The sequence below is a fragment of the Ornithodoros turicata genome, chromosome 4, assembly GCF_037126465.1.
Source record: "Ornithodoros turicata isolate Travis chromosome 4, ASM3712646v1, whole genome shotgun sequence".
Taxonomy (NCBI): domain Eukaryota; kingdom Metazoa; phylum Arthropoda; class Arachnida; order Ixodida; family Argasidae; genus Ornithodoros; species Ornithodoros turicata.
Genome location: NC_088204.1, coordinates 83,502,182 through 83,514,555, shown reverse-complemented (window position 1 = coordinate 83,514,555; position 12,374 = coordinate 83,502,182). Strand labels below are relative to the sequence as shown.

At 43.1% G+C, this 12,374-nt stretch overlaps 2 protein-coding genes across 4 annotated transcripts in view; both read left to right on the top strand.

Annotated features, from left to right (window-relative positions):
• Positions 1-149: 149 nt before the first annotated feature.
• On the top strand, positions 150-2,073 carry LOC135392209 (UBA-like domain-containing protein 2). Its single transcript, XM_064622923.1, has 3 exons — positions 150-480; positions 547-618; positions 1,358-2,073. The coding sequence occupies exons 1-3, from the start codon at positions 373-375 to the stop codon at positions 1,604-1,606; spliced, it is 429 nt and encodes a 142-aa protein (XP_064478993.1). The 5' UTR covers positions 150-372; the 3' UTR covers positions 1,607-2,073.
• Positions 2,074-2,616: 543 nt separating this feature from the next.
• LOC135392207 (protein rhomboid-like) overlaps positions 2,617-12,374 on the top strand; it is a 45,212-nt gene continuing 35,454 nt past the window's right edge. For 2 of the 3 annotated variants that reach the window (XM_064622920.1, XM_064622919.1), the window contains exons 1-4: positions 2,620-2,789; positions 3,806-3,940; positions 6,613-6,636; positions 6,694-6,858. In XM_064622920.1, the coding sequence (XP_064478990.1) occupies positions 2,748-2,789; positions 3,806-3,940; positions 6,613-6,636; positions 6,694-6,858 (366 nt within the window). In that variant the 5' untranslated portion in view covers positions 2,620-2,747. Of the gene's footprint in view, positions 2,790-3,805; positions 3,941-6,612; positions 6,637-6,693; positions 6,859-12,374 lie in introns of all 3 variants that reach the window. The other variant, XM_064622921.1, reaches the window with a different exon arrangement.

The window sequence follows — 12,374 nt, the reverse complement described above, 5'->3', positions numbered from 1 at the left end:
TTTTGATCCCATCACAAAAGAAGTCAAACCCAGCAGTTTATTTGCACTGTTTTTCTCGGCATGAATATATGTGTAAGATGACGCTGACGTTTTGGCTAGGCATTTTCGTCCTCTCCAAACAGGATTTAGTCATAACCACCTGCATCGGTTTGTTTACAAACAACATACGGCTCCGTTCAACCTCCCTCCCCGTCTGTGTTTTGGTTCTCAGCCGGAAGAGGAAACTGTCTGTTAGTGACGAATCAGAGGCGAGCTGGTGATGTTCATCAACCAATGACGCCTTCCATCTGACCGTGACGTCACTCTCGCCTGGATCGTGTTAAAAACAGAGCGGCTGCCCTAAGTGGCTTCTCTGTGAAAAAGTCCCGTATTATGGATTCCCTTCGAGAGCAAGTGATGATCAACCAGTTCGTTTTAGCTGCTGGATGTGCGCGGGACCAAGCTAAGCAACTCTTACAAGCGGCACATTGGCAGTTTGAGGTGAGTTTCCGGGGGTGTCTGGCCCAACATGGCTGAGCCTCATTGCCTTTTCTATTTTCATTGCAGACGGCGCTCAGTATCTTTTTCCAAGAAGCGACGGTGCCGAGCTGTCACCCACATGCTGGACATTTCAATGCGGTCGGTGTTAAGGATTTCATGACATTTCTGTTTATCATGTGCTGCTTATTCATGTTAAACAGTGCTAACCATCGTATGCACTGCGCCAACCCATGTTACCTGCTGGTATATATTTATTTAGACTAGTAAGTTGCTGAAGACAGGTTGAATTTCCGTATTTTCTCGGAATGCTGCTGTTCTATCGGCATTCCTCAATGAACACACGCTTTTTTGTCACTCTACAACTCTGAGGTGTAAGTTGCTAGACGCCAGCAATAAATATCTGTTTCTTTTATCCAATAAGCCAAAATGCGTTTTAAATGGTAGAAATGCTGTTATCTTGTGTGAAACTTTGATAGTCTTGCTTGGAGCCGTGTCCCGCCTGTTTGTCCAGATTTGCAATCATTGCAATTTAGGTGCATTCGAATGGGGAGACCTTTACCTTTTTACAAGTGGGGAGAAAAGTCGTGTTTGGAGTCCCTTGGAGAGAATGCAGATAGCATGTTTGATGAGAGGGGGGTTTCAATGAATTTTCTGTGTAAGGTGGACAGATTTCATCCAGCTATGTAAAGACATAATTTTTCTCGACTGTACAGGCTCAACATTCACAGAGAGTGTATCGGGAGCTCGTAATCTGTTTACGGAACATTTTAAATGGACGGCATCTTTTCAGTGTCCCTTCTGTGGCTCATTTGGATCAACTACGGGAAGGGAGCTGACCTTGAAGGGAAAGATGAAATATTTTTCATTTTATTTTCAGATGTGCACCCCTGCCAACACCCCTGCCACACCACCAAACTTCCCAGACACACTGATGGCCTTTTCCAAGATGACAACAAGTCCGCCGTCTTCCTCCATGGGAACGTCACCGCACCGTGTGTATGGCACTATGCATAATAATAACAGCAGCAGCAATAGCTTCCGTGGTGGAGATAACAACTACGTGGGTTTTGCTGCTTCTCCTTCATCTTCTTCCCCACATGCCATGGAAGTGGAAGCACAGAGATAAAAGTGACTTGGGTGTTGTGTTACAAGACACTGTGTTACGAGACATTTTCATATTGCAGGCAAACCAGTACAACCTGCTTTTTTTTTTAAATTCAATCTTCTAAAGACAATTGCAGGGTGTGTGGTTTTAAGCAATACTGTCTAGTACCTTGCTAGTGTTCTTTTTTGTGCCACAGTGCAATGATGGCATCATTTTCATCTTCATCGAAGGGCGCATAGTTGTGCTGAGAGTGCAACGCAAGTTTCACTGCCAGGAAGGCAGTGTTACTTTATGATGTGCCTTTGAGGACATCACGCAGGGCCCTTTAATGGTAGAACAAACTTGCCAATGGGCACTTGAAGCTGATGCACAAACGTTACTTTTAGCTGTGTGTCAACTTGTACAGAAAGACGGGCTAAAGCAACCTGCAATGTTTACCATTGTGGTCTGTCATGCGTACATGCTTAATAAACATTGTCCAGTCAACAGTTTGCTCACTGGTGATGACACGATTATTAAAGGGGAAGCCAGCCTCTGATGAGGATGGATCCAGACCATTGGTTTGGGGGTTTCTCTGTAGGAGCGTGTAGAGGCAAATCCAATGTATAATCTGACTTTGGATCTGCCACTGGCATAGTGGCTATACCCTTTGTATCGGGTAGCCAGCACATGAAAAAACAGTTTCCTATTCACCACGTCCACTCCTCCTCCACCAACAGCAGTCGTTCTGGCCAGTCTATATTGGTGTATTTAATATTAGTCAAAACAGAAACATTGTTGGACGAATATGGCATAAAATAACTCTCCAGAGTTGTACAGTCAGTTGGGATTCTGCCAGAATTCTAAAAACTTCTCTTCAAACCTTTCGAGATTATCAACTGCGAGTTATTCAACTTTCCATCCATAACTTAGTGATCCCCAAGGCCGTTTGAGATGCCCTGTGCATGCCTGCTATCATCAGCCGCTGGCCCCACTCTGATGCTCTAAAAAAGAAAAATTAGGCTTATGCCTGCGCATGCGCAGATGGTGTCGTCTCGCAAAGGAAGCGTGCTTTGAGTTGCATAGAATCCGTTTGATGAGTCAGCTCGTTTGCTCGTATATTCGACGCGGGGTGTATGATAGTGTGAATTCCGGATTCTGACGAAACTGCGAGGATTCACTGATGAAAGTGGCTCAGTTTGGCCACCCGGCGGTGTGTTTGGAGGTAAGTGCAAGAGTTTCGCTTGATTCCCCCTTTTGTATATCCGTATCGAGAGTGTCTTTTTGAACGGAGGGTCTTGGGTGGAAGCACAGTGGGTCAGAATTGGTCAGCGCCGCCTAGTCCAATTCCCGGGGAGGACAGAATTTGACTTTGGAAGATTGTCCCCATACCAATGTTAAATTGAAAATCACCGAGCACCTGTGACTTGAGTCAAAAGGGACACACTAGCTGGGTGTCCAGCACTGTATTCAAAGTTCATAATAGCCAACGGTGATCCGTTCCCTTTCTAGGAGCGATACAAGTGGGCCCATGTTTGATTTTTCCCTTGTGCTACACTTTTTGGGGCTGTCATTTTTCCTGTCAACGAAGCGGTAAAGTAAAAAGTGACACGAGGAATTTCTTTCTTTTGGCTCATAGCTGGATGTTGACTCATATGAATCATATCTTTGGTGAGGATGGCAGGGGGAATGTTTTGATGACATATCTGCTTTCTCGTTGTCTGTAACCACTTATTGTGGAATCTGGTAAGATTCTGGTAAGCCCAACACAGATCTATTGAATAGAATGGCACATGGCAGCACACCAACTTGGTGACCCTTGAAAACCTTGAACCAATTTAAAAAAATGGCTTCATTGCCAACACTTCCCGTATGGACTTGATAGAGCTGCACATCTAGCGTACACTCTCAAATCACATAAAGAAGATCAAAATCCATCCTACAGTTGTGCATAGAAGTGATTATGTTTTAGAGAAGACAGATTTTTGCAAACAGTTTATAGTTTTGAAATGGAAACAATAAGTTTCTGTTGCAGATATTCTGAAAGAAAATATTTTAGCTTCATGCGCTCGATGGTTTGAGAATTGAGTCGAGAAGAATCTCTCAAGTACATATGGGATTTGAGAAAATGATTGGAGCATAGGAAGATAAGTTTGACAAATGAATTTTTGCAAGAGATGATCTGTGTTGACAAGCCTGCGACATGCTTACACCCTGTATAGAATTTGTTGGAACATCTAGACACCTGGTTGTGGGACGTTTCCCTCGGCGGGCCCGGTGTGTGGGCCGGGCCCGGAAGGAGGTGAATTCTACGCAAGAATCGAGGATCACTTGGTGGACGACTTTGAGCTGCATCGGGCCTTGCTGCTGAGTGACGTGAGTGACAATCTCCACAGAGCAGCAGTGGGAATGAATATCATTTCTACTGCCTGCCTGTACTTGATAGTTTATAAAAAGTATCTCTTGGGCTGACCAGAGAAACAAGGTGCTTACAATCACATTTTATATTACGTGCTTTACTTATCCATTTTCCATGGTTTTGAGCTCCTGCTACTATGGTAGATTAATTTATCGAAAAGGCTGTTCTTGAACAGTTTCTATAATGAACAGAAATTAAATTTTAGTCTGCTTCTTTTAAAGAAAGAGACAAAAATTGCATTACTAGAGTGCGGATAAATAAAACCGCATCCCTTCTGCAGTACACAACGAGGAATATTTGCATCACAGGTATAAATCAAGAAGCTGAAGGCTTTGTGATTGATAAATCATGGATGAAGCATCGATAAATATCAGGCTAGCTGGTTAACAAAACCCACGATGAAACAAGCCTGAGCATTGGGCAACACCTGTCTTGATGAGCAGTTTCTCTGGTGTAGTGCTTACGCTTACCTATTCGTGTTCTACAAAACAGATACGTGCGCATAATGACACCATATTAGAAGAATTTAAAAATTGTTCCTTCGGATTATGCGACTATCCTTACTTTGCATAAAGTTGAGACTCACCCTGGTCAAATGAAACACTGGGTACGTGGGCAACTTTCATTTATGTAATGCGAAAAATACTTACGGTAAACAAACAATTGGATATAATAGGGTAAAGATAGGGAATTGCAAGTGTGAAGGCAGTAGAGAATTCTAAACCTGCCATGAACGAAGCTCTTTTCGATCGTCTTAACCAGGCAGGATGACTCCTTTATATTGCTTGATTACTGTATGATAGTCTGGCATTATCTGTTACTGAGTAATGGCTATTATTGCTGCTGCGAGTGGATAGCATTTTTGTTTGTAGACCTCTTTGCTATGGGTCTGCGCTGTGTTATCGTCCACTTTCTATTATATTGACAAATAAACATGCACGTATGTTTGTGTTTGTCAGGCTAGGAATAGGGATATATTCTCATCCGGTTGAAGCTACACCGGCCATTAGTTGGCCTCTGGCTTTAGAACTGCCTGTTCCTCGCCAGACCTGTTTGTCGTCTCGTATGACACTCTCAATGCTGGGCTCATTCGTCTGACCTCAATGTCGGAGCAGAGGCTGTATCTTTTGACGTAAGAACAACTTTTTCTCTGAATATGCACCGCCTTCAAACAAGACCTGGGTACCTCCAACGCGGAGCTTGTGTTTGGCACTTCACTTGGGCTTCCATTCCAATTCTTCTCCCGATCTGGCGTCTTCTTTTCTTCGTGCAACCACGTCTCGAATCCGGCCTTCCCCTATCAGCCATCATCTTCCAAGCGTTTGCCGCACCAGACCTCGCAACATCTATGCACGTTTTCATTGGGCGCGTTGCAACCCCACTCGTCAACACTCGTGCAACACCTCAAGTGGCTGTCCATTCAGGGCCGCCCGGACACAGTCAAACTGGTCACCTTCACCCTGACACAATGGCTACTACACCTGCTCTCGTTCCTCCAGTTCTATGCCAGTTTTACTGCCGTTTTCTTTTTCCTTGGGGGAGCCCCAATTCTCGTTCGGCGTCTTGGTTCGACCCATTAGTTCAGCTCTGGCTTTAGGTCATATTAAAGGCCTCTACAGACCTGTTTGTCATTATTACTGTTGGATAGAAAAACAACCTTTTAAATGGTACGCGAGGCAATGCCTGTGGCTTGTTTTGTCATGGTATTGCGTTTGGTACTCGATCATGCCGATTACAATGCGGCCGTCTTTGTAACGGTAATGTGGTGAAGGTCAAGTATGGCCGATTGGCATGCAGTGGTGGATGGAACAGCCCACATTCCACCAAAACATTTCCGACAGATTTTTCGTGAATCCAGCAGAACTCGGGAAAAAACAAGTAAGCGCTCATGCCTGGAAATATGGCAAAATATGCACTTTTCATGCACCTTCGAGTGAAATATGCAAGAAATGTGCAACGCAAGCATTTATATGCACCATAGAACCATTCAGACTAGTCCCAAACCAAGACCAAAAGCGTTTTTTCCATGATCCAGATATGAAACCGTGTCGAGAAAAAAAAAATAAATTGCACGAAAATCTGCGCTCTAGTCATTGCTGTCTGTATGCATCACCACACCAAAGAAAGTGATTCCGTATGGTGAAAGTATGACCATCAAGGGAACAATTTAGGCAGACTCTGGCAAAACTCACTCATGAGCATGCTTATTCATGCTCGATGTGGCGAATGAGTTGAGCATGAGTGAACAGGAAATGAGGGTACTATGTACTTCTAAGTGGATCTAAGCATCATGATATCCCATTGAGACATACTGAACAGTTACACAGAGGAATGTGATATACTTGACAAAATTCACACTCATGCTCAATGTGACAAATGAGTTGAGCATGAGAGAACAAGTGGAGAGAGCTGAGTGGGAAATGTGCCAACTTCTGGACCATTTATTTTTTAAAGGACCGTCCTTCTAGTAACAATTAAAGGGAGGTCCTGATTTCATTATTAAATGCTAGAAACAACATTTTATCTGCGTCATTATTTAAAGTGATCATTTATTCTTTAAATTGAATTCCAACCAACATGTATTCCTGAAGAAAGTTGCCCTCTAATCCTTCTTGTTCCTGCCTTTCAGAAATGGAGACGACTTTTTGATAAGGTAAGTTTTCTAATTGGTTAGTGAAATTGTGACGTTCCATGTAACAAAATCTTTCAGTTTGACCCCGAAGGCTTCGGTGAGATTCCATGGGAGGACTTTGTGGTGGCTCTGGAAAGCAACGATTTCCTTGACCAGGTTGACCCGGCCAAACGGGAGATCTTAACTGCCAAGGCCCTGGAACGCAGAACGACTGCGATCACCTTTGATGACTTTGTTGCTGTGGTGAGTAAGCACTCCAATCTCCAAATGTTCTCTGTTATTCTGTACTGAATTGCCTCTGCTTCGGGGTAGCTGCCGGTGGGATTGGAATAAAACGTCATTGCTGAGGGTCGCAGTACTCGTGAGCATTTAATGGTGTAGGTTTTACAACACATCCTTTTTGTGGAACATTAGAAACTACATTTTATTTGCTCCGAGTATGCATTATCATTCTACATTGTCAACTATGATGAGCGTCCCATACACAAGGTTGAGCTTGTATTTTCAAATATACCGACGTCTCCATGGTCTCTTAATAATCAACACCCAAATATCAATTTTGAATGCTTTACACGATAGAAATTGATGTTCTCAGGTTAGAACACGGAAGGAAGGACAACACACAAACAGGGACGTCGGAATGTTCTCAAATAATGGGGAGGCAGAAATAATCCCACGTGGGGGGCTGGTACGCCTTCTTGTAAGGAAGATAATAAAGCGAGCTATGAATAGTAATGATAGAATAATGACAATAAATGCTGAGATACTTGTACAAATAATAGGATAAAGAAAAAAATGGAGACAACCTAACAACAAATCATCGCCTCTTATGTTGTATCAAAAAGAATACCACTGTTTCAATGCACTTCCTAAAAATATTTGTGACACTGTACAGTATTGACTCCACCATTGCATTGCGATGTATTGCTTCAATAAGTTTAACCAAATGACGTACATCTTCTCTCGTCGTTCCGACCCACAGATTCACGAAGCACATCGTCCATCTTTATGTCTTTCGTAATGTGTTTTGCAAGTCGTACCTATATAGATGATCACAGTCTTTGATGAGGGGTCCTCTTGATGTGGCTTGCAGACAAAACTCCAATCGATGACCTTACCAACGATAGTGATAGACAATCGCGGAGAAATTAACCGATTTAAACCATATTTTTTGGGCCGAATCTTATATGGATGCTGGTGCTGTGACCGTGTTTCATCGACTGCCCCAAGGGGGGTGTTCTCCCGATGTTTTATTCAGCATTGGGTGACCCTAACAGGGTGGGGGACCATGTGTCAGATGCAGGCACAAATGGCTAAAATGGCATCCCCTGCCTTGAGCTACATCTATGTGAGATATATGTGGGAACAAGCTGACTAAGAAACTTCCCACCACGGTGCATTATCACGTTAACGGATTATGCGTGACAAAGAAACTTTATTTCTTTAGTGCGAGATTTCCATCCTCATTGCGCAGGTGCTGGACGTAGCTGGCCTTCAGATTTGTAGTCATTAATTGGTAGTCCCTTCCGGATAAATATGCACTTAACTTGACGTAAATACAATGGGCTTGCTCTATACAGGTTCCCTCACAGTCGCCGAGCTGTGCCGAAGAAGTGGGTGCAGAACCTGAGTCACGAAAATAGGGGCCCCATCTGAATCTGGGTACTCTGGGTACTAAATCTGGGCAGGGCAAATTGCATAACTCAAGAGTGTTTGACCTTCCGCAGCACCTCCTAAAGGAAAACACAATAGTAACACATCACAATTTGCTGGGGTACCTGTGGAAATGTGGTACTAGATCCAACGATCCTCCCAATCTGTAGAACCTAACCTGGACTAACCTCACTAAAGTGAGGTGATTTAGCCCATTTCTAGCTAAGTGGAAATAAATGTTATTTGACTATAAAATGCACAGTCGCGCGTGGGAAACTGCAAACATCAAACTTGACCTAACCTAATGATAAACTCACCAACGTGGTGTTCCGTCGTGTTTGTCCTGCCAAGCCTAACCGGGCCCCTAAAACTTTGCTTTCGTTTCCTAAAACGACTTGGACAGGCATAAAAAACCCGCGAATTTGGATGGTTAGATAAACATGACATTCCGTATTACGAAGCATTCTCCTTGATTTTCCTTGTTTCAAGAACGGGAATTTCCAGATCCATTTCGCAACTGGGAATATTTAGGTCCACCCCTCTTGGCATCAATAGCATCTCTGGAACTTTTGCAAACACCATAACACTTTCTGCCAGATCCAAAATGGTTTCAGAAAAGAAAAAAAATACCCGGCAAGTATGTGACAGTATATTTTATCCTAACTCAAGTAACAGAGATGAAAAGAAGAAAGAAAGACAAGATATATTGTTGGCTGAGGCAATAGTGTGGGCGAGTTGGTACATCGCGAATGAAAAAGGAAACAACTGCCTATTCTTGGCCTTATGACGCGATAGACCACAAGATTATGACCAGTAAACTGACATGAACAGGTCTAACAGGAAAACTATACCAAGGGTCTGCTGGGCATACATAGATGAGAGGCAGTCAATATGAATCAAAAGGTATACGTCTAGCCACTGTGCTTGCCATAATTCCACCGTCTGAACGAGATCTGCAACATATGCACAGAAGAGGCCCAGATAGATGGATTTAAATTCAACGACAGTGGATGACATTTGGCAGGCACCAACGGTCCAAGCAAAATGCAATTTACTAGGAATCCGCAAATCCTAGGCAGGGGATCGAGATCCCAGTGCCCAAAACGGGGAATCCACTGACCACGTTTGTTTCTTTGTTTACGTTGCTCTGGACTAAAAGAGTGCAGGTAGGAACTGTTACATTACAAGTTTGATTCTTGCTTTAGCTTTATGGAAATAATTCAGGCTCGACAATTTATGTATATGTTAAATAAATTACGTAAATGTGAAATAAATAAAATAAATATAGGTATATTTTTTCCCGAAACTCAACTTTCTTTTTTTTTTTTTTTCATTAAACAAATGTATCCATATTCTGCTTCAAAACACTTTTCTGTCGCAGTTTTTTTTTTCTTGGCCTTTTAAACTCTTTTTAAAGAAAGGATTGGAAAGATTCGCAGAACCTTCCTTGGATTCGGAATCGGATTCGTCCCATCTCTACAATTTACCCTCGAGGACCAGCAAATAACCTGTACCAAAGAATATAAATACTTCCCTCACCAATGAAGAATATTAACTGCAGAAACACCAAGTGAACCTATAGCAAAGAAAAAGTCCTCAACGGATGTATTTGGAATTTGGCTAGACATTCTTACAAGAAATACAACGTGGGAAGATTGACATACCTGGGGGCGTTTACAAATGATAGTCTTTTCCCCAACTATAATCAAGTTCCTGGATGGCAAGAGCTCGGCAACAACAAACGTGGCTATCCAGGGTCCTTCCTGACGTAAGATAAACTCACTACGACTTATTCATCTGCCGGAAGAATCATTACCAAAAAGAATATTCTACTACCTCGGATGCTGCGGCGTAAAAACGGACTGGATGCAAAAAATCCAGGGATCGGAGCCGGAACTGAACCCGAACCGAAAACCGGAAAAAAAGTTATTTTCCATTGAACCTGAACCGAACCCAAACAATTTTTTTGTTTGTCCCGAACCGGAACTGAACTGAAAAAAATTGATACGGTTACCGGTTCAGAGGTGAAATACCTAATTGTACTATCGACCGACCTTTTTTTTTTCTTTTCGATTTATTATTTGTACAATGCCAGATGAGAGTAAAAGTTTGTGCCAGTTTTTTGCTGGAACAAATGAGGGCCCTGACAGGGTTCTGCCAAAGGCTTCCAGCACTTGGCTTTTCCTTTTCAGCAGACGACCACGGTGTGCAATACAATAAAATGTCAGACCCTGACCATCTTGTGCAAAACGCAAGTGGTCATGGTGAGGCAATCAGTAGACTCTTCCTGAAACTCTCTATATCTCACACCTTTCTCTTACAACCATATGCGGTGAGGGTAAGCTCGCTTTCATGGAGCAAAATTACTGCCAATGAACCGGTTAAACTAGGACCGAAAGAAAGTAACGGTTCCAATCCCTGTGTCGTTTTTCCCGGAGCCGAACCTGAACCGAACCGATATACCTGAATCTGAGTCTGAACTGGACTGAAAAAAATACTGGTTCCGATCCCTGAAAAAAATCAACCATTATGATAGAAAGTACAGCATAGGAACTACAAGTTTACCCACCCATATTAGTCCAAGTGCCATCTGAATTAGTCCAAGTGGCAACTGAAATATGGGCGCCATTCAAGTTAATCCGGGTGCCATCCGAATTAATCTATGGCGTTTTTAAGCACCATAACCCTGTATTCACATGAGGGACATCCCCGCAATACAGGGTGTTCAAAATTAAGCTTTCACTAGCACTTTATAAATAGGCGAACAAAAGAAAACTGGTGCTACTTTTTCTGTTCCTTGAGTAAGAAACAGGTGCTACATAATTAGCAGCACCTGTTTCTTACACAAGTAGTGTAAAGTTATCATCCGGTTTCCTGTCATTGCTGGGTTTGCGTAGCGCTCGTGAAAGCTTAATTTTGAACACCCTGTATGTTCTACAGACATGTAGTGGAAGGGAAGGTAAAAATCTGCTGTGTCCTATGTTGAGCATTTGCACGACGCCAAGATATCAGGAGTTGGAGTGGAAGTATAGCAGACGACACCATTGGTCTGTTGTGGAATATCTTGTGACTCAGCTACAGGATATTCCCAGATTAGAAGAACACAGAAAGACATGACCTTCAGCTCTGTTGGAACAGCGCCTCCTCTATGCCTCTCCATTGCCTTTCCATTTGGTCAGAGGTGTCGTACCTCTCGTTTGACGGCGCCACTACCCTACACCCAGGTCTGACCTGCCGCACATGTTCGTGTTTTGATGTTTTCTTTGTAATCACTCTCAAGGAAGTGGTTGCTGCACACAATGGAACAGTTGGAAGTAGTGTTCAGCTCCCAATCTTTCCTCGCTATCACTTTATACCACTCCTTTCATAACGCGAGATCCACAGGCACCTCGTGAAACGATACCCCTTTTTCTTGGTCCCAGAAGTAAAAAAAATGGCAGAAGGCAGTACCGCATTTTCGCTTATCGAAATCAGACAAGGGAAGAATGGGGAAGTGGCGCCCTCTACGTGCCCTCCGTGAGAAAGGGAAGCGTAAATGGACAGGCATTGAGTAGTAGAGGAGGCACTGGTTGGAAGATATTCCGTAGCAGACGACAGGACCAACTGTGTAGTCTGTTATGTGCGTCATGTCTTTCTTCTAACTGCATGGAATATCCTGCAGCTCAGTGACAAAACATTCCGTAGCAGACGACAGCACCAATGGTGTCGTCTGCTATGTGCGGCATGTTCTTTCGCACTCTTCTGCCTGCAGCGAATATCCTGCAGCTCAGTTAGAATGCATTCTATAGCAGACGACAGCACCAATGGTGTCGTTTGCTGTGCTTGTGTTCCAACTCCCAATACTTTGGTGCCGTGCGAATACTCAACACAAGACGTGGCAGAACTTGAGTCACATCAGCAGTTTCTTCTTTGTTTTTTGTTTTTTAACTTTTCCTTCCACTAGAATATTCCGCGATGATGTCCGTCGTGTGAGTATACGATTATAGTGCTTAAAAATGCCATAGATTATTTCAGATGGCACCCGTATTAAATTGAATAGCACCTGGATTATTTCAAATGGCACTTGGATCAGATGACACTATGACTAAAATGCATGGGAAAACCTG